This window comes from Anas platyrhynchos, chromosome 10, assembly GCF_047663525.1.
Source record: "Anas platyrhynchos isolate ZD024472 breed Pekin duck chromosome 10, IASCAAS_PekinDuck_T2T, whole genome shotgun sequence".
Lineage (NCBI taxonomy): Eukaryota > Metazoa > Chordata > Aves > Anseriformes > Anatidae > Anas > Anas platyrhynchos.
Window position 1 is genome coordinate 5324879 of NC_092596.1, and position 27282 is coordinate 5352160.

At 42.7% G+C, this 27282-nt stretch overlaps 2 protein-coding genes across 2 annotated transcripts in view; one reads left to right on the forward strand and one right to left on the reverse strand.

The window, feature by feature from the left end:
* COL4A6 (collagen type IV alpha 6 chain) overlaps positions 1–21486 on the reverse strand; it is a 135612-nt gene extending 114126 nt beyond the window's left edge. The window contains exons 1-2 of the mRNA XM_038184659.2: positions 21287–21486; positions 21134–21188 (exon numbers count right to left, since the gene is read on the reverse strand). Of these exons, the coding sequence (XP_038040587.1) occupies positions 21134–21188; positions 21287–21300 (69 nt within the window). The 5' untranslated portion in view covers positions 21301–21486. The remainder of the gene's footprint in view (positions 1–21133; positions 21189–21286) is intronic.
* Positions 21487–21814: 328 nt separating this feature from the next.
* COL4A5 (collagen type IV alpha 5 chain) overlaps positions 21815–27282 on the forward strand; it is a 90535-nt gene continuing 85067 nt past the window's right edge. Inside the window, exon 1 of the mRNA XM_027465432.3 lies at positions 21815–22059. Within this exon, the coding sequence (XP_027321233.1) occupies positions 21967–22059 (93 nt within the window). The 5' untranslated portion in view covers positions 21815–21966. The remainder of the gene's footprint in view (positions 22060–27282) is intronic.

Consider the following 27282-nt stretch of genomic DNA (forward strand, 5'->3'; position numbering starts at 1 on the left):
AATCCTTCTGTCTTAGCACATGGCCGGAGTAAGGCAGCCCCGGGAAGGAGCAGTATGGGAGAGGAATTTAACACGTCAGTGCAGTTCTGTAGAGGACTCTCTCAAAGCAAAGACTAGCCAGTCCTTGTAATGACAGTTCCAAAAATGTCATTTTAAGAACAAAATGCTCTGGCCTATAGTTCTGCCTGACACCCTGTCTTTACAAGCAGATGTTTTAAAGGTCACGTTAGGTCCTTTTATAAACTAACTCAAAAGAACAGCAATGTTTGTTCATTTCACAGCCAGACTCTAAATCTTACCCTGCTCATTTTAGTCTGTGAGACCTGCCCTTGGTGGAGGAAGATCAGGACAGGGTACATTTAAACAAGCTACAGATGGGATGCAGAAGATGCAGAAGTCCATGGGATGTGACAAACGCACCTGGGAGCACTGATGTTACTGCAAGGCCACTCTTGATCATCTGTGAATGGCAATCAGGAAAGGTTCCCAAGGTTCCTCTCCTTGGGCGATCAGGAGAGGTTCCCAAGAGGAAAGCAGATGTTGCTCCTGTCTTAAAGACCAGCAAGAAGAAGGGAACTACACCCTGGTCAGCCTCACCTCAGTCTTTGGGAGGCCAGTGGAGCAAATCCTTCTGGAAACCATTCCCCCACGTATTAAGGACAAGAAACATAATCAAGGAAACAATTATTATTTCAAAGTCCGCACAGATTTATGAAGGGGAAATTGTGCTTAACCTTCCTGATAGCCTTCTAGGAAGATACGACAGGCTTGGGCAATGAGGGGAGGAGTGGCTGGCATTTATCATGACTTCAGCGAGGCACTCAGCACTGCCTGCCTTAACACCCTCAGAGACAAACTGATGAAGCATAGTGAGATGCACTGAAAACTGGATCAACTGCCAGGCTCAAATGGAACTTCAAAACTAGCGCGAAGTTTTACTATTTATGCACATAACAACACAAGTGAAGTCCTCATGATCAACATAGCGGATGGGGACTTTTGTTTCCATGCTTACAATTTCAAGAGGACCTGATGCAATCCAGCTGCAGCTGGGATGAAGGCACCCCGTACAAGTGACAGCCACATCTCAGACGTCATTATCAGCTAAAGATTCCAGTTCCTTGTCATCTGAAGGCTAGTAAATAATTAGTTTCACTAAGCAGAGGAACAATGAAGTAGCAAAGGCCAGCACAGGTGACTGATTTCAAAGAAGATAGCAGGGTGAATGAAACACAGGTCCTAATTCTGACTTCACATCACGACAACCATGCCGTACTACCACTAATGCCAGAAGGTAGAAGTAGTTCAGCAGAGAAACCATTCTAGCCTTCTCAAGAGCATCTACTAGTTTGAGACAAACCAGAACAATTTTACTACATTGCTTTATGTTGTAGAAGATAAGCTTCAGCAGTACCCAAGTTTTTGGGCTGCATTAAAAACTTCTCTCTACTTCCTATACAAAAGTATTTTGAATAAGTAATTTACCTAGCAAAATCCCTTCCTTTCCCCTGCAAAAGCCTTTTCTATTGGTTGATTTGAGGATAGCAGAAATAGTCCCTCTGAATTCAGAGAACGCCACCCTAAAAACCAACCTGCAGGCAGAACCTAAGACTTGAGGACAACCGATAGGTCAGTGTCAGCACAGGGACATTCTAGACTTGTTTTCTGGCAAAAGGTCTCTCCATACAGAGCATCTGCTGATATTTAGAGCTTGAAGTATGTTGGAAAAGCTATATAATTCATCCAAGTTAGCCAGCAACTTTTCGTCACCTATCTCACAATTCCCATGGACAGCTGCAGAGCGAGATGCAGAGGGGAGCTAGAAAATGACTCACAGTCACACAGCACTTCCACAATCAGAACTCTGACTTTTTGGACTCCAGCTTGGCACTTTTACTGTGACTCAGGGCTGTTTATCTTGCAGTAGACCATCTTCAAAGACTCCTTTTATGTCAACAATGAGAAGCAAACGAGTTTTCAGAAAACAGGAACCGATCAGATGCAAACAAAGATGAGAAAACATCTGGGAGGATATCATCTAAAGGCACCACACTACAGCAATTTACGTTCATTCACAGAAGAAGATTATTCATTTTCCAACCACCCACATCTTGATTAGGCCAGTTCTGCCTTCATTTGTACATATCCTTTCTGTCTTTAAGCAAATACATGGTGTCTCTGTTAAAGCTAAGCAAACAAAACTCTGTTGGCCACGGAGATCTGTTCAAATCGCTTTTTGTTTCTCTGGTGAGGAATTTCTACAGCAGGCTTGAGCTGTTTGAAGGAGACAGCTCACAAGAACAGCTTTACAATCTCTGACATTTTAAACAGTGAAGACACTCCAGACCTTCTTAAATCCCCAAATCTCCCCATCCAGCTCAACGGCTGGAATACAAGAACAACTGGATGTTGTGCCACTTCTGCCCAGTTTGAACACAGCGGAAGAAATCAAGCAGTGGAAGCTAGAAGCATAAGAAAACGGTCAGATGGCTGGGCTTCCTGACCCTTAAGGTATCCTTGACCACAGATTGAATGACTGCATACCAGCAGAGGAAATGTGATTATTTTACAACTTTCTAACAGTTCCTTTGAACTGAAAATAGCATCTCTTCTAAGCATAATCAAATTCTTAACAAAAATTTCTGCTAGCCTAGGTAATATACACAGGCTGCCTGCTCCTGCTACTCCTGAAGAGCCTACGCTACTCCCTTGCACATGTTTTTTTTCCTTTGCTCAGCATACAAAGCAAAACACAAGGAGTACAAGCTGTGAATAACAATCCTATCCATAATTATCGTTGCATTTAGAGCTACTCACCACAGGTGCGGTTAACTCTGCTTTCACTAGGACAGCTGTAGAGTCTTACTGGTAAGTCATTTTCTCCCCAGTATTCAGGGCGTTCTTTGTGTATTTTTGAAAACACAAGAGATACAGGGAAGGAGAAAGGAGAGGCCACTTCACCTGGCCCCTTATTCAGTCTCTGAAAAAGGTATGTATTTAGATGAAGGCTGGGATCCCACTTCACAGCTGGTGCAAACAGAGACATTAAAGGCACCACAGCCAAGAACACATTCGGCTCACTTTTGCTGCTGCTGCCTCATGTTTCTTTTGACTTGTTTTGACACTGACATGCTTAGAACAGAATACATCAAATTGGTGAATCCTTTCTTATCATGGTTCTGTAAATTACAGTACTGACATTGTCCAGCATACAGTGGAAAATAATGGTGCCCGTGTTTCTTTTTAAAGAAACATGCAAACTTCTGCTGCAAGCTGTGTACCACAACACAGCAGGTCATTTAGACCTAGTTGAAGTCAAACAATCTCTTATTACCTTGAAGACCGACCTCTTTTTTTCACCTGAGCAACTTCCCAGAGCCATACCTAGCCCTTAAATGTAGTAACTACACGTAGAGACGACTTTCTCTCTTAGCTGATCAAAGTAACATTGCAAACCTATGAACTGGCACTAGTGTAGGTCAGCAAAAACCCCAAACAGACAAAGAGGTATCTGCCTCACAGCTCAGATATTGTGAACTGTCCATCCCTGATTTTGTGCTTTACAAAAACTATTAGAAGGGTACACACACAAAGAGTACAAGCCAGGATACAAGGAACATCCAACTTTTGTGCTAACATATATATGAGCAAAACCTGTTACTACTCTGCGCAGTAGATAAATGTATTAACGTGGGACAAAGGTAAAGTTCAGTTTGAATACTCCTCACACATAAATTAAACCCTGATGCATTCTGAGCATTCAGTAGTAAGAAAATCCACCTTTTAGAAGTGCCTCCTACATCAGAAGTTCACAGCTTTGCAGGGGATCAGAGTATTTTTCACTTTGAAACACCTAGTTTGGGGCTCAAGCTGCTTTATACACAAAAGTGTGCAATTTCAGTGCCATCACCTCACTGCTATAAACATTTCCGCAAGGGAAACATTTCAGATTTTGACAATTTCAGCTACACTCACTGAGGATAAATATGGATAAAATGAAGATAAATATGGATAAATATGGATACAAATTGATGATCAGGAAAAAACAATCCTAGATTCTTTACACCCCCAAGCCTCACAAATCTTTGGAGTTCAAACTCCCATATTAAAAATAAAAAAATAAAGAGCCACATTCAATGCATTGGACACAAGGGATCTGTAAAGCTCAAGATTTTCCATGAATAATTTAAAATGGTTAAACAAACACCCATTTCTCACACAGTTTAATCCAGAACTTTGAATTGAGGAATTACATTTCCTTAGTCATTCTTTACCATCTTGACCATCAACCTATGGCTCATACGCTGAGCTGGATTCGTAAGACCAAACTGAATATATAACTATCAGCTTCAATCATTTCAACTTCAGAAGTATTTTTCAAGAGCTGCAGCTCATAGTCTCCAGACCACCTTTAATGGTCAGGATGAAACGCAAAAAGAGATCGTTCATTTTGAAAAGAAAAATGAAAGTACACACAGTTTGGAAGAGGGAACAGTAGGTCTTGATCTTGGCAGCTTCCTTTGGAGTACAGATGTAGCCTACAGACATTTCCATGTCAGATACAAGAGATAAAAAAGCTGCACGGGTATCTTGACAGCAGCAGTACTATCTTCTTAACAGAACAGCTGAAAATGGAAGTGTTCAAACCACCTTCTGCTTTTAGTGCTCAGGTTCCAAACACGGCAGTGGATGTACCCAGCTACCTGCAGCTGCATTTTAGAAAAAAAAAGATTGCATGGAACTCAAAAACAGCTCAATACCCAAAACAATATTTTGATGCTAATGTTTTGATAACATCCAAGATTTGCACACATGCAGGACAAGCTTGAATGCGCAGTCGATTTTCTCATCAGATTTTGCCCCTGTTCAGGAAAGACTCATTCTTCCTGGAGGGTAAGTAGATGCTTAAGGTAAGGAGGAATGGGAGATGTAGAGTACTCATACACACAGAATCAGAAAACACTTTCTGAGGTTTATCTGGAAGGTTCCTCCTACTTCTGGTTCGTGTCACGGGGCTCATGCAGACCATTCACTACCTTTATATTGCACAGGAGCTGGAATGCAATATCCTACAGCTCAGCAGGCGGTAGGGTGACTCTCCACAGGCTCAGTACTGACCCACAACAATACCCTGAGCTTTTTCTATATATTTAGTCCCACTCAACACTGAAGAGGAGAGAGGTAGCAGGCTTTGTTTTTGGTGTGACTCTCCAAGCCTTGTTAACAAAGACATGTGACATAACAAGGAATTTAAGGGGTAGTTCAAAATAGTGGGCACAGAGAAAATTTCTACTTATTTAACTGGAAGATATGCACATGGCCAGCTCCTGTATTTACAGGTCATTGTAATGGCTGAAGAGACAAAGCAGCTGCTCACTAGGGGACCTACAGTCACTGTTCATCCTTCTTTTAAATGCCAGCTAGTGTCTAAGATTTTAGGGGATAGAAGACTAACGTTTGTTTCTGGTCACACAACATTCAGAAAGGAGAGTTCACAATTTTTCTTTATAGTCAAGGGTAGCTTGGTCCTATGCAGCACAACATTGCTTCATAAATGTAATACCATAAAATTCTGTCTTAAACACAGTTGGTTTTGCCTTTTACACGTATCTAGATGGCTACAGAAATACAGAAAACAAGAACAATACCCAGTGGTTCTCTTTCCAAAAAATGACTATTAAGAGGGAAACGTTTCTTGGTTTTCGTTTGAAAAATTTGAACAAGATAGTTTTATCCTCTTGTTAGAATGTAATAGAATCATTATCAAACCTAAGAGGGGAGATAATCAATATATTTACTAATATTAAACACCCTTACTGACCTAAGGTCCGGAAAATGATTCTACAGCCTGTTGTTTGCCAAGCTCCTGAGTGCAGGTGTCACACATTGGCGCAGTGGGATAACAGCCTGGAGAAGGAACATTGTTTATGTATCTATGTAGGCCAACAAATACACAGACTACAAAACATTCCAGAATTAGGCCTTCTGAAGAAGGCTTCATCAAACACTTGAATTTTCTTGCGCATGGCCAACTATTTGGTTTTCTTAAAGGTAAAACAAAAGGCAAAAGAAGGCTCACAAAAAGAAGAAAATACGTATGAGAAGTCACCCATGTGAAATTACTAGCAGCAAGATGATTTCTCGTCAATTCTGGCTCAAAAACTCCTAAATTCACCACTGAGCACAAATCCTCATGGCTTAAAGACTGAGCATTAAGTTATTCCTGAGGGAGAAATCAAGTATTTTTAAAAGTATTTTAGAGAAACGTGTTTAGATTTATTTTGTCTTTGTTATGACAATAATCACCACAAGCCTTGCCCTGACATGACGGAATGTATGTATCTCACAGGAAAGCTGCAACCTTTTGCACCTAACCCTTCAGAAATCCCAATCTCAGCACAACAGTGTTGTCGTAAGAAGCTTCCACAGCAACTTGAGTGATAGAACAGGCAGGGCTGGGAATTCGCAGGAAGCATTTATCTCAGTCTGTCCTGAGCTATCAGGGGTTCTGATGACTTACCCTTTGTTTCGGAGGAGATAAAAACCAGAGGTCCTGGCACCTGGTGACCATTAGGAAACTAGATTTATGGGGGTTATTAGACACTGCGTCCTGGTCATATTCCAACACAAACAATTATATTTGGCCTTCTTAAAATTCCTTGCTGTTTCAAGGTAAGTCATATATCCTTCTGCCCATCCAGAGATGCTGTGCAATGTTTGCTGGTGTGCTACAAAACACTGCACGCATCTAATATACTGTCCTACACTAGGACATGACACTGCCTTCATCTATTTGCTACCCAAGTTCTTCAGGTAGCTCAACCTAATACTATCAGGAATCTTCATTCCACAGAGTCCTGGAATGGGGAGAAGCTGCACGCTCTGTAACGGGACCATAGAGATAGCTCACAGGGATGAAATCCTTTAGAGCTACTTGTGTATCACGGCAAGAAAAAAGACCAGAACAGCAGTACCACATAACAATCTGCACCCTTTTCTGCTGATCTCTCAGATACCGCTGCATCCACATGCCAGCTTACAAGAGGGTTTGTTAGAGCATCCAGGATCTTCATGTCAGAGGAATGCATTTATGTTCCTCTGTCAGTTACCCGGCCTTGGTGCTCCACCTTGACCCCTTCCATTCTTCTTCAGCTATGGAAAGGACATTGGTTGTAAATGGTCACTCCTGGAGTCCCATGTCAGTTAAATGGGTAAATTAGCTCAAAACCAGCTTGGGTAAATATCCCACTCAACCTTCTTCCAGAGACTTAAAACGTTAGGAAGGGATATTGGATAATTAATCTGGATATGATGTCAAATGTACCCTGAAAACTATTTTGACCTGCTCTTACTGCCATTTGAGATTTCCAAGAGGTCAAAACTAAGCAATAGCTGTATATAAACATACACCCACATGCATTTTTACTCGATTCAAGGATAATAGTTTTGGATACTTTAATGTTAATCTTACCCAAGGATTATGACCCTAATTAATTTCTTTATTTGTAAGAGGCATGTGTATTGTCCCCAGAGTGAACACCAAGATGTAGTTTCTGGCTTGAGCAGGTTTCCTGTATATTTTGGCCGCACACAGGAACATTTTTCCTGTTTATATGAAATAATTTGATGTTTTCTGGAAGACCAATACTTGTACTGTTGCAAGAAAGGAAATCAGAACGATCCCTTTGGATCACTGATCACTGACTCAAAAGATTTATGATCTGAGTTGTCACACCAACAATCAGCTTAACAATAAAATCCTGTTGCAGAAAGGTCCTTTATTTACGGTCTCTATTTACATGCCAGCAACATAAAGCACAGCTGTGCTCTGAGCTCACAGGTCCTGCAGCTACTTTGTTGTCACACTGAGGAAAAAGAACAGTTTCTCAAGAAGTGACAATTGCTTTCAGGACTTTCCACAGCTAGCTAATTACCAGCACCTTCCCCCTGCAATATGTGATTTTAAATTAAAATCAGGCTTGAACCTCCACATCTATAGTGATTAGAAGAATTATCAGGGAAAGCTCTGCATATACAGCATCTTAAACAGCAGCAGTAAAATTCAGCACTTGGTGGGATAAGACTGCCCCTTGCTGAGCAATATTTCCTTTTCTTTTTTCCTTTTTTTTTTTTTTTTTTGTTAGGTTTTGCATGCTCCTGGTGGGTTGCAAATTTTTGGAGTAGGGATTGTATTTAAATTCGGACTTTTCGTGCACAAGAGTACAACAGGGTCATATCTGGTGACCTAAATTCACAAGAGTCAGCATTACAAAGGTAAGTAAAAACATGAGGAGGCTCACAGCTCTACAAGTTGGCATTTCAGAACAAATTATTCCTTGCAGTGATTTTTAAACATCACATATTTTTAACAAAGTGGACGTAAGTACTATCTGAAGGGTCTCTTCAAAGCATAAAATCTCAGTAAAATTACATGCTTGGGACTTCTGTTAAGCACAACATTTCCTTCTCTTAACCATGAGAAACAAAAGTCACAGCTATCTATACTCCCACATTAATCCCACAGACCAGGATTGATATAAATTGCAGTGGGAGAAATATAACTAGACCTAAAAGAACAACCTATGAAATGATCCAAGCATTAACTTCCTAAAATCCCTCTCAGAGGCAAATAACAAGTAGGAACTGAAGAACAGGGGTTGTACATTGTACATCCTGACACCCTGCAGATTCCTGTGGTACAGAATACATTAAAAAGGGCAAAAGGTTATTTTCCAGCAAAGTTTGTAAATTAAATTCCATAGAAAACCAAACAAAAGGTTACATGAGCATTCACTTATCTATGCCCTGTGAAGTCAAAAGAAAATAATTAATTTCACATTTTGCAAAGGTGCCCTAACAACAGCAGCTTACACACCATGGGTGTAGCAAACAAGGCTAAATTAATTGATATCAAATTTCAGCCAAAGGTGCTGGCCTGACAAGGGTCTTAAAGGGTTTTTTTTTTCAAAATGAATTTAGGCTTTAAGACCTTTGTTAACATAGTACAGAAAGCCTAACTGAAAGCACTCACGTTTTATTTAAGTGGATTACTTTTCAAGCACACAGGCTTGCACAATGGTACAAAAGGAAAATAAGAGATGGTCTAGAAAGTTATTTAATTTAGGTAGTTAGATAAATTACCTGGTACTAAGGTATAAGTTGCCTAACTTATTTAGATTTAAACCAGCTACAGCAATATTCCTTGTCTCACATTGAAGAAAATGCCCTGCGTTTGCTGTGTTGGAGGTGTAGAAGTTTGCAGCAAAGTCTACATAAAACCACAAAAAGGAACATAATGGGTTTAATGAGGAATTGCCAGTAAGTATTGGCCTCCTTTCTCTCAGACACACGCACCCATGACAGGGCACAGCCTCCTGCCTGATACCAGCAGCAGTGAACCCGATTTCTGGCACCTGCACCGCAGGCCTCTCTCGCTCCATTTGACAGCCTGCCTCCTCCCACAAACTCAAGTGCCTCCACAGACATTTCACAAAAATAAAATAAAGAGAACACGATCAATCAATGTCTTTTTAAAGGCTGAACATTGTTCTCAACACTTAAGTGTGTCCAGCGTGCATCAAATATGATATAAGTGACGCAGCCGGTCCTGCAGGCCAGAAAAGTATGATTATTTGTTTTTTGCTCTTCAGTCCAGCTTTATATGAACAAAGCTCCAGCCTGTCAGAGATCCCTGCTCCAGCAGCACACCAGTGCCAATCCTCCTGCACACAGACCGGAGAAATCCCACAGCTGGCAGGTCTGAGATAGTCCAGTCACGGGGAAACCATCCGATTGCCTCAATGCTGCTCAGGTCAAACATCCAGCACAACAATCCCCTGCAGTCAAGCACCTGGCTTAAAGGTTAGGAAAGAAAATATGATACTTTTAGAACCATTCTGTTTCGCTCAATTTTTATCCAGTATTTAGGGTCAGAAGGTGAGATTTAATTTTAAATAAGAATTGTTATCATCTTTACATGATTCCAATATATGTAACAATTAGTTTTCTTAAATCTTGCAATAAAAATGAGAGTTGGAAACTCTGCAGGATTTCTTGAGATGGGCATGATTTTTTTCCAACCTTTCAGGAAAAAAAAAAAATCACATGTACTATCATTAAAAGCATAGCATTCTAAGGCTAATAAATTAAGATTCAATAAAACCTTAATAGCACTAATTCCAGCCCTCTTGTAATCTTTTAAAAGAACTGGCACCCCATAAGTACCTAGATAACATAAAATACGTTTTTATTTACAGTTTGTGTTTAGAAGTTGAAGTAACACCAACTTCATTCTGTTGGTTTACACTGATGCCATTTGTTGGGTGCAGGCTAGGCTTTTATCTAATCCTCATTTCTAACCATCCCCATGGACCTCAGTGGTATATATGTACAGAAAAGGACAAGATTTGTGTAAGACTTTTAGTTTTATGTAATTAAAACACTTTTTCTCTATTTTTTTTAAATGAAATAGCCATTTTGTTCATGATTGTCATGATTCTCCATTCATAGGTATTAGAAGCTGGTTGATTATTCATGACAAATCAAGAAAGCAGAGTACTTGTGTCATCTTAGGAAACCTGAGGAAAAAAATAAGCAAACATACAACCAAAACCCAAAGCACTAAATTTCTTCCAATATTACCAACAGATACCTGTCCTAAGGTTAAAGCAGACCTTCCCTTAGGCCAGTTCTACTACAGTGACATGAAGAAAAGATTACGTATATTTTCCCTTTTTCTAACCCCTTTCAGCACAAACCTTGATGAACAGACATACAAAGCACCAGGAGTAAGTACAATCATTTTACACACAGCCATAAACATGCCCCATGACAGGGAGTGGGTAAGAAAGTTGTCCGAAATCATTCATCAAGTAATGTTGAAAACAGAGCCCATTTTTCCTGATTCCTTATGGCACAACCAATGCCTACCGCATTACCTCGAACGCCTTCCTGTCCCAGCATAAAACAGCTGGCAGAGGTCAGTCCCCTGCTACAGCTTCTTTATACCATCAGGAAGCAATCAGTAATTTCAGGCTTATGGAGAACAGAAGCTGTGGTAGATATAAACCAAGCAGTATAGTGAATTTCACAACTCTGCCTAGTATTTGGATGTACTGTAGCAGTTTCATCTTACAGAAAGAATCTGGCTTCCAACAGAATTACAATTATTTTCCCTTGCCAGTGTTAAAATAAACTTGTTTGAAGGCAGCATTTTAATTCTCTTCTGCAACATTTTCTAGATATAATTTGATACTAGTGTTACCGTGATACAGCACAAGGTAATAACTAAATAACCAAGCATAGGATGCAGCTGACACTCTCTATATAAGAAAATAAGGATCACTCGTGCCAGACACTAAAATTCCAAAACAAACCTGAGTATAATCAGTTCAATGAGGCTCTCAATGAGATACTGCGTAAGGTACATGATGGATCCTCACTGACCTAAGCTAAACACAACAGCATATAGACTACATTAGAGAGCATGTAAGTGTTTCTTGTCTCAGCCTCTCTCACCACATCCACAGCTTTTATTGGATTCAGATCATCTTACAGTACACTTTTACTGCCTACCTGTAACAAGGGAAAAGAAAAGGAAACAATTCCCATTATCTGCAAAGTAAAGAAAACTCGCAACATTCTTCATGAAGATTAACCCTGCCATCACCTTCTCTTTACACAAACTTGCAGATTAAAAAGTGCTGTAAATCTGCGAGCTGCAGGGCTGTGGAAGGGCCCCTCTGAACAAGTATGTCGTGGAGCTAGCCTGTACCTGCGTCTTGCTGCACATTCCTCCGGCAAAGGAATCCAGGCCCGAAACCCAGTACCCCTCTGCCCTCCTGTGCGTGAGCTCATAATACCGGAATGAAGGGGAGGAAAATTACTTTCTCACAGGAATTTCTTCAATGGAAATTATTAGCATGCATCTTGATGGATCGGGTTGTATTTGGTCTGGTTATTCTTACCCACGGAACACTTACCATGAAGAGAACACATATCCAACTACCTCAGCAAGACTAGTGTCTGGTAAATTCAGGGATACGTTATCCCAGCAAAATCTGCGACCAGTATCACCTCACAAAAATCACTGAGCTGACAGTCTTCTGTGCAGGAAAAAACATCAAGTCATTCTAGATCTGGACAGCAACTTGAACAGCATGAGGATTGTTAAATTCTTATTTCTTTGAAATTAAAAAGTTGCCTGAAATATGTTCTACAGCTATTGATTTATGAACCAGATTTATGTTTGGGGAAAAAAAAAATATTCAAAAATACATCACCTTTTTTTTTTTTTTTAAATATAGTACTAGTTTATTTCTACCTAAAATGCTTGGCAAACATTTCAGTTTGCTGTTTCATAAAGCATCCTTGAATGGAGTTGAAGAGTCATAGTAAGATCTGATCTAAGCATTAACCAATCCTACTGTACCCCACCAGCCCAGAGCTGAGACCAGCTAGCTGGTTGTCAGTCCTTGCCACTCCTCTGAGACACGCAGAACTTGGCTGGGCAGTGTGAGGTTGAAAGATAAAAACCAGCCAGGCTCGCTGGAAACCTCTCAGTATCGTGCTAGCACATAGAATAAGATTCAGCTGGACAGAGGATCTTTAAATAGCCACAAACAACTGATTACATTTCTGTGCCTTACTGGTTAGGGTTCAACCCTTCCACAGCTCCAAACGCAGACAAGCCCAAGCCTTCCCATTTATAGGGGACCCTTAGGGCATACAAAGGGCTACCAATTATCCTGGGACAGTTCAAAGCAGCAAAGCTCCACAATAGACCTGGGTTCATTATGCCAAGTGCTGTTTTGCATTTCCCAGCTCTAAGGTCTGTTCACATCCAGTGCTGGAGCAGAGAACAAGGAGCCAGAATCCATCCCCACTACTGACCGGCCATTTGATCTGGGGCAAAGCTTTCTTCGTGCTAGGAAAGGAGCAGTACCACTGCGTAATCTGCCACAAAACAGCATGGCCAGGCACTGCGGAAGGACATCTGCAAAGCACTCAAAAAAGCACTTTCACCCAGGGGTGAAAGACAGTACAGTAACATAACCAGCGGTTATGTATTTAAAACTGCAACAAACTACTTTGTATTTATGTAAGAGAAAGCGTCAAATAGGGTCAAATGAACATCCATGATAAAAGAACTCTAGAAAAGGTATAAAACCGACTACATAGTTTAACAGGCATGTTCATTTCAGCATTCAGCCTATCCTGCAAATCTCATCACTCTGGAGGGTCTGCAAACGCATTCTTACGTTCAATGGAATATGAGCACAGTGACATTAAGAACTCTGCCCCAGAGCCCAGTTTGTACAGCCTCTTTGCAGAGGCTTTTGTAGCCTCTGCAAAGCCTCAGGTGTTTTTTTGCAGTTTACTTGAGGAACAGGAGGCCCTCAGTTCCCAGAGACCCTGCTGAGGGTTCTCAGCACTCCCCATGCTTCAGGGCCAATACATTAACATGGAAATTGCTCCACGGAGAGGTATTAGGTCAAACCACAGTTCAGAGCTCACTCTAATTATCTAGTCAGATTCCAGTTTAATCCTAACAAGATTATAGATTCACAGAGATTACAGTTGTTAAGAGTACCACAAAGCAAACCATGTAATCACTACCTTGAAGAGACCATCGAAAGTGTTCTGTTTATGGTCACCAACTCTTTTAACTTCAAAACTCTGCAGAGTTTAAAGAGTATTTCCTGTACCTACTTAGAGTAAAAGCAGGCTCAGGAGGTGGTATTTGCTCTGGCAGCTACAATGCTCTACCTCTCCAACAGGAGTGGCTTGAGAGCTTCTTCTCTTCACCACCCTATTAACATCTTTCCTCTTTTTGTTAAGTTTACACCTTACACCTTCCCCAGTGACAGCAAAATCATATCAGTGAATCGAAGTAAAAGCCTGTGTATTTCAGAAGGAAGCTGGAAATCAAGCACCCTACTTGGGGCACTCGTGGCTTACTGCAGACCACCAGCCATGAGCACAAGCTGGAGACCCAGCACACTTCGATCCTTCCCTGCAGTAGCGAGGAGTCAGTATGTTCTGTACAAAACCCTCCGTACACCACACAACGCAATGCAGGACTTGCCAACCAGGCTTTCCAGCCAAATCCACGCTTCTACTTAGAAAATATTTACAAATACATTAATTTTACAGATAATGCTCCAACTTTTCAACTCCTTCGCACACATTTTGTGATAGTCTTGAATCTCACATGGAGGGCTGAGGCTGGAAGCCTACAGGCTCCTTTTATGGAAAAGTCTGAAGACTCCTATAAATTCTTAATTTTACAAGCTTGCTTTTTGCCAAATGTTTCTGCTCCTGCAGGCTATGTTCTTCTGGTGCAGTTACACCCTGCTCTGTGAATAGGTTTAATCATCAAAGTGCAGTATAATGATTCACCTTCCTATTGTTTTGATGTGTTCCCACTATAGCAATCACAATAATTCCAAATTGCTTTTAAAATGTGTGTTTTACAGAGTAAGTGATTTCTGCACATTCCACAGCAAAACATGAACCGATATGAGGAGAGCTATTACAACGTTAAGGTCCTGTACCTCTTTGGGACTGTCAAGTAATTACTCATTGCGTCAGTGAATCTACTTAACTTCGTTACAGTAATGAGATACATACATACACGCATTTCTGGAAAATTGACTCGCCAGGCTATAAATTCTGAACATCGACTCAAAAGTAAAGTACTGAGAGTAACAGATTCATCATCCCTTTTTTTTTAATCGTATCATTTTCTAAAGGAACACTTCTTGGTTTAAACCTCCATTTTAGAGCTACACATCATTTCACATCTACAGAGAAATGGTCTTTCTATATGTGAGAGCAAAACCTTTCTTAATAGAAAATAATACCTTTAATGATTCAAGCAATCACTTGGTGCAATGTGAACAGGCAAAGTGCATGCAGTAATTTAAAAAAGTTGGGAAAAGGCAAAGCATAAACTTATCACTATTTAGAGCTTTAAAATGATGCCAGGAGGAAAAGTAGGACAGTTATGTTTCGTTGACACACAGCATTTACGGAGTACTTTTAAGAAGCATAGGAACATTTCTAAGTCCATCCTTTGTTTAACTGCACTCTCATTTTCCTCTCCTCTGCTTTCCATATCAAAACCAACCCCTTCTAACACTTATGTGTTTATGCAGATGTCTTTCAGCTCACTCTGTACAAACATTTCATCCAATCTGATTACTTTCTAGAAAGTGGCAGGTCTTGATCTCTCTGCCAGCCAAAGAAAAACTTTAAGGTTGCTGTTGCTACCTTGCCTCCAAGCTCTTTCCCCTTCTATGGAAACGGTAAGATGACGCATGCAGAGTTGAAGGAAAGGGAAAAACCACATTTAGTTCTTACAGAAACCTCAACTGATGTATTGCCTTTTCTGGCTAGTTCGTGATTAGTCCAGATGCGATACGTAGATGACTTTACCTGCGGTATATGTCACACTGAAGTCTTGCCAATATTTCTGTCAAGGACGGGATCGTTTGTTCCTATTACTAATGGGAAAAGCAGCAAACACTAGGTGCAAGCTTCTGAAGCAAATCTGTGCAGAGATTCCTAGGTAACAGGCACTGACATGTCCTCACCACCGCAAAGAGCAAGGCATCAGGAAAACACAGTAAGATTACTGCCAGGAGTCATACTGGCAGCTCCCTCGGCTAAGACACACCCTCGGCTAAGACACAAAGGAGAGCTAGGAAGGCAGAGGAGCTTAAGAGCACGTTGAGGCAAGGGCTGGAAACACAAAGTACAGTAGGTTCCAGCTGAACAGGAGAAAACAGAGCGGTAAGTGAATCATAAGGCAAACTTAGAGCGCAGCTGCTGCCGACATCTCAGTGGACTGAAGCAAGACCAATCTCACCGCGTTGATCCTCTCAATACCAAGGTAACCCACTGAGCAGAGACTAAGGGAACAGGATGGGGCTGGTTCAGTCACCTCAAAATACCATGACAGCACTCTACAAAATAAGAACACCGATTTTTGTTATTTTTTTTTTTTTTTATCAGAAAAAGTACCTTAATTTTATTACTTTCAGGTACACGCCCTAAAGGAATTTATAATTTCATAAAAGGCATTGAAGAAAGCTTAAAACCACCTAGCATCTCTGAAATATATTCGTTTCCTCAGCACCAACACAGAATCACTAGCTTTGTAGCCTTGAGTTCTCTCTCTTCCAAGTTCATCGTCAAAGAAGCTCAAAAAACAGAACACAGGTCGTATTTCCCTGCACATAGCCAAAACTCCACCTGACAAGAGACTGAGTGGATCTAACATAGCAGTCAGCAGCAGCAAAAGTACTTGAAGAAATAATGCAGAGCATCTGTATGAATAGTGAGCAGCCTTTGGATCAATTACACCCTTTTCAAAAAGCACAGCAGCTTCCTATGGGTTGAAAACTTGTCTTATTAAATACCAGCAGCTGGTGATAGCTCAGCAGCCCTTCCTGAATACATGCTGCATCGCTGGTGTTCTGGGGGAAAGAGTTTTCTCCCTCTATGAGTCAGGGAGTCACCAGCTCTCTTCTAGGAGCATCTGTGTGTCTGCAAGTGGGGCGTGACTATGAAACGCTAAAGTGAGGTGGAGGTGAGACCTTGGGCACTTCTGGATTTGCAAGCCACAGCCCTCTTACTGCCACAACTTTTTGTAATCCGTACGTTCTCAGAACATCTGGAAGCACATCACTGCAGTTCCCTCAGGAAGAATTAGGATGGAGTAAGGTACCAGACCTGTACTTACCTTGACAGCATCCCTGCTGTGAGGCTGGAGACAGGACAGAGACCCCACCATGAATTGTCCCTACCTGAGGGACACCAACACAGCACCAGTCCTTCGGGCAGGGGAACGCTGGGGCTGGCGCTAAAGCTGGCGTGCCCCAGGGGAAATAAGTTCCTTAAGTCATACGCTGCCTCTCACACCTATGCAAAAAGGCAGCCGCCACCTTAAATGGATAACAACACGAAAAAAATCTCTTCAGAACACAAACACACATCTTACCTCGTTTCGTAACTGCTGTGACCTGATGCAATGTTCAAGTAAGAAATAAAAGGCCATGCTTTATGCTCAGTTATCTTTAGCACCCAGAAAACATTCGGCAAATAAACCATTCTTTGTTTAGATGGGAGAGAAGGGGATATTCAGCATTAAGTGAAATTTTCCATAAAATTTGACACGTCTTGGCAAAGGCTACACAATTAGCAATTTTGTCTCCCTTGTATATTTTTATGCTTCAGATAAAAATAATTCTCATTATTTTTCTACAGAATCAAGGATTAGCAGACCTAGTGCTATTAAAATTTGACCTTTCCAATGTGACCACTCTTAATGCAGCGTGCATCTTTGCCAAAGAAGTGCCTCTGCACCCACATGTCCTTACAAATAAGAAGCTGCCTTGCCTAGTAAGCAAATTGAGAAGTTTACAAGATTAAAACTGCATTTTACATTATTTCTTGAATTTCTAGAATCCTTCCTTACATGAGCAATTTTATCAGACATTACTTCTTTATTTACAAAGGTCAAAGCTATGTAGACATTATAGCTGTAAGAAGTGAGTCTTCAGAAGGGTCACATACCTATAAATAGTGGTCAAACAACAAAGAAGTGGGGAAAAAAGAACTTTTAAAACAGATCTTAATGGATAAGATCATATTTCCAGAAACTGAACTGTGGAAAGTGGAATGATGAGAGTGGTAACTCTGTTTTTAAATATCCATAATTAAAAGCTATTTTTTCCCCTGCATATAGACCGCCAAGACAAAAATAAGCTTTGGTGTGAGGCCACTGACAACAATGAGTTTGGTTCAATTAAGCCCATCCAGTGCATATTAAATTAAAAGATATCAAGAAACATTTGTACCATAATTAAATGCACAGATAACCTGGGGTATGGTAAGAGAAGAAAGAAACAAGATCACCTGGACTAGCTTGTCATAAAGCAGTGAGCTTCAGTTACTCCAAATAGAGCAGACTGCCCAAAACTGTTTTTATCACATAGGGTTTGTTTTCTTTTTTCCTTACTTGTATACTTCCAAATGTGCTAGATGTATTGCTGAAAAAGACATTAAGCACTTGAAAAGAGAGTATCTTTAATCTGCACATTTATTATCAAGAAGAAAAAAATAAAGAAAAGATTTGGAGGAGTAGCAACAGTACATGTAGTCCACACTCACAAAATAAAAGCCAACTGAGCTCTATGTGAAAGCTCAACTGCTCCAGAAGAAGCTCTCCAACAATGACTAGTTACTCAGGACATCACATCAATATTGGCCCATATTCCAAGCTAAATTCCAACTAGCTGAACAGTAAGATAAAGGACATAAACAAGGAGTTATCTCACCTATATACCAGGTATGCTCACAGGTGGGCACAGTAGAACTACTGATACCATGAAGCACCTCTGAGAGCCTTGTAAAGAGATGAGAATGTCAAATTTCACTGCAAGAGGCTATCCATGGTCATTGTAACCATCTTTATGCCATCCTCCAACATGTTTACAGGACATCCCCAAAGCATCAGCAAAACTCTGATTGTCCTCTTTGAAGTCCCTCTTCTAAAAACTGCATTTTGCCCTGAAAAAGCCCCATTAGCAGTCAGTGATTACCTGAGGCGAGCACCTGCCACAAGGATTGCTCCAATGTTTTGTCACACTCCCTCCAGCTCTGGACCAATTCTTGCCATTTGCCTTGGAGTGCAATGGAAGTACTGCCCTTCTAGTTTATACTTAAGCAATTTCTTGCACTGACACTCCTGAGACACGATCAATGGAAATTACTAATAATAAAAGATTGAACACTTGAATGAGGCATAGCTCCTGAAGTGACTTCAGCTGACAGCTGTTAAGGGAAATTTCTTAGGTCACTCCCAGAAATTAGCCCACAGACAAGGTAACCCTCTCTTGCAAAGTAACCACACAGATAACAGTCATTTATACTTTCATCTTTCGGTTCAATAGAACTTAGATTGCATTATAGGCCTAGTTTTGTACTGCCACTCAACACGACATCATTTATACCCAGGAAAAATAAGTACAAGCTGAGAAAATTAATATGATACGCTTTTAAATCCTATTCTTAGAAAGGGATGAACAACTATACTTCTGAGCCAAAGCCATCTTTGATGCAACTTCATGCAGGATGTTGGCCTGACATATCAGCCCCTGCCTAGCCACGTTCACAGGAATATTCTGGAAGAGTGCTCAACAAGTCAGTGCAATAGCTGTAGGGTTTATAACAGGTAAGTTATAGAAATCAGATTAAATGAAGGAAAGAGAAGGTGAACAATGTTACAGATCACATCACCTTCAACAAGAAGTACTTTAACTGTTGACCATCTCTTTGAGTAGAGTAATAGCTTTGGGAAGCTATTACTCTTTATTGACCCAAAGCTTTGACTTCATTCTACTAACGTTGTACTTCACATCACCCAGTCACTTCAAATCACACAGCTGAGGACTATTCAGTAACCTTACAGAGTTTCTTCTTTCCACACAAAAGCTCTGCCTACTGCAAAACCAACTTCAGTTTAGCATTTTCTCTTAAGGGCTTCATGCTGGAAGGTGTTAGGGTGTGGCTGTTTTGTTGGTGGTGGTGGTGACTTTTCAATTTTTTTAATTCAGTACTACAAGAAAGTCAATTACCCACTGCTCTATCTGAAAAGATAACAAAAACATAGTTGTCTATCTTTCCTGTTGAGCGTGTTTGCCAGCTTTTTAATAATGGTAATTAAGTGCATTAACCGCTTAGACATAAAAAGTACTAAAACTAGATGTTTTAAGGACCTCTTTCTGAATGTTTTTGATACCTGTAGACAGCTCACACAAAAACAAAGATCTCATTTGTTTTCTAACCATGGAGAGAACGGCCAGGAGGACTTAGAAATGGCATGTAGATATTCATCTTACTCATTTCAATAGAACTTCCATTGACAAAGTCCCTTTGCATACAACAAAACATATCAAGAAACAGAAGTCTGACTGTTTGAAGGTTGCACTTTCCAACAGGTATAAAGCGAACCTGAAACAGATAATTAAAAATCTGATGTTGGTTACACCTATCAAGAATAATTTCACTGACATACTGCATGAATTTATAAAAGGAACCGCAAAATATGGCTTGCCATTTTTGTTTCAAAACGCTTTGAAAATATGCACTGCGTTTCCATGTAGATTCCACAGCATTAAGAACACTCAGAAGAACAGTTGCTGGTTTTGTTGAAGGGAAAAAAAAAACATGATAAGTAACTCCCACATCTTTGCACACTGTTTAATCTTTTAATCTTTGGGCAGATTAATGCCTGTAACTACCACCTGATCAGGATGGTGTAATTCTACCAGTCCAATCGATTATAAAAAGTGAAAGGCAGAAGCAAGTCTTTCATACTTATGAAAAATATAAACTCCTCTGCTATTAAAGCCTTTTCAAGAGATTTCTTGCCAGTTGTACAGGAAGGCTCTTAATCCTTAAAATTTTAATCAAAAGAGTAGCAAAAGCACTAGGAAAACATTGGCTAAGAAATCAAGAGCTCATGTTTTAAGCTGTTTTTGCTAGAAGCCTGTTAGAAGAAGAATTTAAATAAACATTCACAAAGCATGTCATACAGACCACTTACATTAATTCATTGTAGGTTATGTGTGGTGAGATCGGGACTACACAGAGTAAAGGACATTGTGCAGCCTTCATTTCCATCACAACACGGGGATTGTTGTGAGCTGCCTGCACACCACTCGCACGCTTGATTCACGCTACAGGTTCTCCAAAGGACTCTTTCATGCGCTGCAGCCGAGCGGGCTAACAACTTAAACACCCCAGTTACAGAAAATTGTGAGACCAAAAAAATGAAAACGGTGAATGTGTAAGAAGCCACGATCCCTCGTTAAGCTGTTTAAACGTTAATCAACCCTTCACTTCCCCCCTCAGCTCGAAGGGGTCGGGGAGCAGCCCCTGGGGGCAGGGACCCGGGGGCTTGCAGCAGTCGGCCCTGAGGGAACGGGGGCGGTATAGGGGCTAGGAAAGAAGGCAGAAAACGGCTGTACTTGTTGCCCACCACCCCAAAAAAGCTACGCAAGGGGAAGCCTGAGGGGGACGGGGGCAGAGAGCACAACAACCAGCTCGGGCGCCGCTCACTTACCCCACTCGCCAGCTCCATGCCCAGGCAGACAAGCAGCAGCAGCACCCACAGCAGCCTGAGGGGAGGCGAGAGCACAGAGAGGGTCACGGCGGGGCCGGGGAAGGAAGGAAAAGGGGAAGGGGAGCGAAGGGGCCACCGCGCCCCAGCACTCACCCAGCGCAGCCCATGCCGCCGGAGGAAGGGGAGGACGCCCTGCGCGGCTCAGGGAGCGGGGGTTCCCCCCCAGCCGCCTCTCGGTCACCTCCTCGTCCCTGCGGCGCGCAAACAGCAGAGTTTGCGCGGCCACAGCCGGGACGTCGAACCTGAGGTGCGGGGAGTAGAGCGCAGCCCCGCCCGGCCCCGCCGCCCGCCCACTCCTGAGGTGCGGACCCGGCACCGCCAGCGGCCCCCAGTGCCGTCGAACCTCCCACACATCCCGCTGCCTCCGCCGCGGAAAATAGTCCGGGGCTAGACGGCCACCAGACGAGGCAGCGGGGAAAGGCAAAAGGCTCCCGGCCTCCGTTCCGCCAAAACCCCGACGCCCGAACCGTGGAGGGCAGGCGGGGAGCGGCGGGCGGGGAGCCACGGCCCCCGCTACTCAGCGCGGAGCGACCCCTTCCCCACAGACGCGCTGGGGGCCGCCTGTGGCGCGGATGAATCTCGCGGGGCGGGCCAGTGCCAGTAGTCTCGGGAGGACTTGAGCCGGGAGGAGCGGGGCGAGCGCGGCAGAGGGGTGGGCGGTGGTGGCGGCGGCGGGGTGGTCGGGGTTGCTGCTCGGAGCCAGCCGGGCTACCCGCGCCGGGCTATGCCCGCGCCTCACGCCCGCTCCCGGACCTCCTGAGGTGGCTGCGAGGATGGAGCCGCGGTGGTGGAGCCGCAGCCCAGCCGCCGGATGCTTGGTGGTACTGCTCTTGGGGTGCTGGCGGCTGGACGAGGCGGCGGCGGCGGTGAGTGTGGGACGTCCCTGGGTTCTCCTCAGGAGCTGGGGGGCAGCTTTGGGGTCCCCCTGGGGGCTGCCGGCTGCGGGGAGCTGACCGCAACTCGGCTCGGAGCGGGGCTGAGGTACCGGGGGGGCCGTGTGCGGGAGGCAGGGGGACAAAGGAGGCCGGACGCCCCCCTCCGGCAGGGCTGGGGGCGCCCCGAAGGCCCCGGGGTGCTCCTCAGGTAGTGCTGGGCGCCCGTGGTAGGGGCGAGGAGGAGGAAGAGGAGGAGGAGGAGGAGGGCGCTGTGCTGCCCCTGGGGTGCTCGCCCTGCCTCCCCTCACAGGGCTGGGGCAGGGGGTACCGGCTGCTGGGTCAAGTGCTTCACGGGGACCTGCTGCTGGCGAGGGGTATGGAAGGGGACAGGCTCCTGTTCAGCGTGCACCAGCTCCTGTCTGTTTTTTATGATCCACTGCTTGGGGCGATAACTTTCCTGAAGCTTCCTCGGAAGAGAAAATGAGTTTGGGTTTCTGATGTTTCAGATTGTTCCCCAGTTGAACAGCGGTCCTAACAAGAGCTGTGCAGCACCTCTTTGCTGTGGCCCTACTCCACGCGCGGTTTTGTAGATAGAGCCGACAAAATCTTCCTTGTCTGGAGCTCCTTTGAAGTGCATTCCTTTACAATCAGACCTGGTAGACCTTTCGTTTGCCCTTCCAAACAGTAAAGACTGGCTGTAATGCTCTCCTCTACTCTTCCACCCCTTCTTCTTCCCAGGTGTGCACCCAAACATGAGTGACACCAGTGTGTTAGCAGTGCTTAGCTGCTCACCTTCGCGTTGCCTGCGGTGCTGCTTCTGGCCCCAGACTATTTCTCATAAGGTTTCCCCACTTTTTACCCCTTAAAGGAGGGGCTGGGTCAGTTCCACCTGCAGGATTTCACTGTTTTAGGAGGTGGGGATTGAAGAGGGATGGGTCTGTGTGTATAAATACAGCTCTCCCCACTCCTTTAGGAAAGCCCTGAAGCAGAGGGGGGGTGTGAGTGGTGGGAGGCTGTGGGGTCCTGGAAGGAGATGCTGCTGGGCCAACCCTGTCAGCAGCCCTGTGCCTCAAGAGAAAAGAAAGGAAAAAAGCAAAATGGTGGAGTTCGTGGATCTCAATGCCACCATGTGCTACAGGCTTTCTTTTAGGATGAGCCTCCTGGGGTTTTACTGCCCCACGGTGAGATGAGATTAACTCAAGACCTGAGGGCTAGTGGGGATGGGAGCAAAAGGCAGGCAGCTCTGTTCCCAACCTACGTAAATCCTGCTGACTCTCTGGTTTCTTAGCACTTTGGTGTTCTGATGCCCTTGAATCTCCCGTGATGGTTACAGTGCTGAATTATGTTGACCCTTATCAATTTGGATCAGCGTTTTACTCTTCTGATGGTCAGAAGAGGTAGAACTAACATTATAGCAGTATGCATAATGCATACAGTCTCTTTGTGAATATTGTTCTGGGGCCTTATGTTAGGTTTCCACATCCCAGCTGCCCACCCCAACAGCATAATCCTGGTGGGATGATTTGAAGTCATTTTGGTGTCCTGACTAACATATCTGAGCTTATTCAACCTCCTTATGCACACTTAAAATGTAAAAATCATGTTGTCTTTGCTCTGGATTGTAGGACTATCTATGTTACTTGGTAAGTACAAGGTGACAGAGCATTGCTATTATCTGTCCATGGAGGCAATGACTTAATAAAACCGTCAGAAACCCGTACTCAGTACGGATGAATTTAATTGTTCAGGTTTTATTACTGGATTTCCATTGCCCTTAAGCCATAAACTCAGCTTGGTGAGTAGGATATGGGTCATGCAGTGCACTCATACAGACTGAGCGGTGATGTAAGGTGAAGCATGTAGGCGCTGGCTAGCAGCATAAAAGTAGCTGGGAGTCAGACTGGTGCTACTGCAGAGTGGGAGGAGGAAAGGGGTAGGATATGGTGGCAGCTGCAATGGAGTACAGGAGAGGTACTTATTTGCTGTCATCAGAGTATGCCAGTGCTTATGGGGCAATATTGTTGCCTAAAAGACTTGGTGTTTCTTATGTAATTCCACATATACATATATAAGCCAACTAGTTTCTATTATAAGCAAAGTGCTTTTCCCTCTCCTGCAGGCTTACCCTTACTATTATAGAGAAGTGATCTGAAGTTGCAATTGTGGAATTCTTTAGTTAAAGAATGGAGATGAGCTAGATTATTGATGTGTGTTAATCTATGAAACTCCATTGAAGTTAGTGACTGCTTATTAGCTCTTATTGGGGGGGAACCTTTATGGCTAAGGCCTAGATGTTTAGTGTGTGTAAATGGGCTTTGTATGCCCTGAAGTTGTCAAAAATAAAAGTCTTGCAATGCCTTGTTTTTCTTTGCCTGCATTTTTTATTCCAGTTTGACATGAGTATATGCATGTATCTCATGTAGTTAATTACACTGTACTTAATTAATATTCTTGATGTGTATATGGTAGTTGTCTCCTTTGGACCCAAATACTTTTCATGGGATTGGTTACCATTATCTTGCATTTCATAACTGCCTGGCTCTCTAGTTATGAAAGCTAGGTCTTGAAAAGCAGGATGGAATGGATGCTCGCCTGCAGAACTCAAACAATATTTCATCCTGAAATTCCGAGGATGTGTCTTGATCAGTCATGCACAAGACTGTTGCATAACATCAAGGTTCAAGCCCTCACACTTGCGACTTGTCACTTGTTGTGTGTTTTGCCTTTCATGGCAAGGACCTTTCATGGTTTGTGAAGATGCACAGTAACAGTTGTATCTCAGGATGTGCTCTGGTGTATACTGAAATGCAAACAAATCCAAGGAATTCTGCATGAAACCTAACAACACCCCTTTGGACAGTAACATCTAATCTTTTGTAGCCATGCATAAAAAATAGTTATGGATCTTATTCAGTTTTGCTACATGATGAAAATAGACTGATAGTTCAGCAGAAACTCCTAGCATACTCCTAGGGCCTCTGCTTAGGCACTTTCTGGTGTTTTCCTCATTATGAATGGATTCATCTACTCACTGTAAGCAATTATCTAAGCTACATACCCTTTTTTTTTTTAAAGAAGGAAGGGTAAACTTTCCTAGGATGAAGTGTTCCCTGGTTTATTTAACAGTTCTGTAAATTCACGGTGACCTTTCTACACTGAATAAGGAGTAGTGCTCACCATAATGCAGTTAGCTGCTGTTAGCTTTACTGGAACACGCCGGGACTTATCAGTCCTACAAAAAAACTGAAATCAGAAAGAACACCCTGGCAAAGTTACCAGGCGTATTTTCTCTCTGGGACAAAGTGCGGCGCGGAAGCGGTTCCGCAGGCCATGAGGATGTACGGTGCACTCTGACCCTCCCTTTGCTTAAATGAAAGCTCTCCCCTAATCGCATCAGCTGTGTAAACTCTCCCCTGCGCATCACCACTTAACAAGATATCTAGATAACGCTTGCACGTTCGAGGAATAGTGTTATGCAAGCGTGCCCGAGCAGCCTCTGCCAATAATGATAATACCAGACAAATTGCTGGGAGTGAAAGCACTTTTTGCCTGACTGTTGCATCAGGCTGTCTGGACTTGAACTCACCAGGGTGCTTTTAAGCTGGTGCTCTGCCCAGTTTTTGGCTATCTGATGTCGACTTCAGGCTTCTCTGCTAAGAGCAGGTGGCTTACAGCACCGAACGTGTAAAAATGTGTTCAAGAGGTGTACTTCTGGTATGGTTTTAAGCATCCTTTGCCTTCCTGTGGGAGGTTAACAATGCAATTAAACAGTATGAAGTGTTGCTGATGCAGTGCAGCTTTCTGAAAAGGAAACTTGCTGAAAGCCCTGGTTATGTAATTGCAGATGGGTGGTGTGCAGAGGAAAAGCTTCAGCGTACCAAGGACTTATCACCAGCGTGAATGCAGCTGAGCTGCAGAGGAAAAGGTCCTGTTTGTTTGTTTGTTTGTTTTTAAAAAAAAAGAAAAACGCCAATAGTAATCTAATTATAAAATAACTTTTGTTTTAAGCCTTTCTCACAGAGCTCATATCTTTCTTGGAGAATTTGTGAAGGAGATAGTCCTAAACTTAGGATACTGCATGTGGGAGATACGTTCTTAATTTTAGGGTGAAGAGCTTTTTCCAGTCACATAATTTTGAAATTATATTGTGAATTAACCATTTTAGCGTTGACTTGGTGGTAATTTTTCTCTAAAAGTCTGATTCTTAAACTGTACTATGGACATTTTTAATATTCTTGAAAAAGACACCTGTAATTTTGTCTTTCGTTTATGAAACCACGTCTCTGTTCCCACAGTCCAAGGGGGAGTCTGGGGTAAATACCGACCTGAGGCCCCTTCCAACCTGAATCATCACAGGGCTCTAAACGGAACTATGTGAGAGTAAAGCCGTGCTCTGAAGCCTGCTTTAAGACTTGTGCATCCTGTAGTCAAGAATTAACTCTAACTGTATGCAATTGTAAGTAGGAGGTTTCATGTCTACTTCTAGTGCAGGTAGCTGCTGCTGTGTTTTGGTTAGAAAGCCATCTCTTGCTGTCAGCATGGCAGCATTGAAAACTGCAATTTGTATTCTGTTTTCAAAGTACAAGTTTCCTTTTGCAGAGGGTGTCTTGCCCAGTGTATGTGTATATATGTTACTTTGCTATAATGTAACAAGAGGAAAAAAATTGTAGCAGTAATATTAATAGTATTTTTAACCTGAAGCCTGTTTTAGGAATCAGGAAGAAAGGGACTCTAAAGCTATGGATTTGAGCGGACTTCAGTGATACCCTTTAAGGCTCAGTTATTGCAGCTCCAACTTCTGTGGTTGGGTTTCTCTTCTTGTCTCCTTCTCCCACTTGGAGGGGAAAGAAAATAGTTTAGTCTCATCAGCATTTTGTTTCTTTTACCTAATCTCTCTAAGGAATTAAATTGACAGAGCTGAATTTCAATGTTCCCTCTCCTGGCACTGTAAAAGCCATCTACGTACAGCGCTTAGACAAGTGTTTAGTCAAAGAGCTGTCTACAAAATGATTTTTTTTTCTTTGAGGCATATGGTTAAACCTGTAGAACTCCTCTCCTGTGGTCAAACATGGCCCCATGTATGCTAGATAAGCTCTGCTACTGCAGCTCTGCTGGAAACCCTACTTGCCATTGTCTTAGCTTTCCTTGAGATAAATGAAGCTCAGCTGAAAACAGCCTAGTAAGTCCTTTTTTTTTTTTTTTTTTTTTCCAATT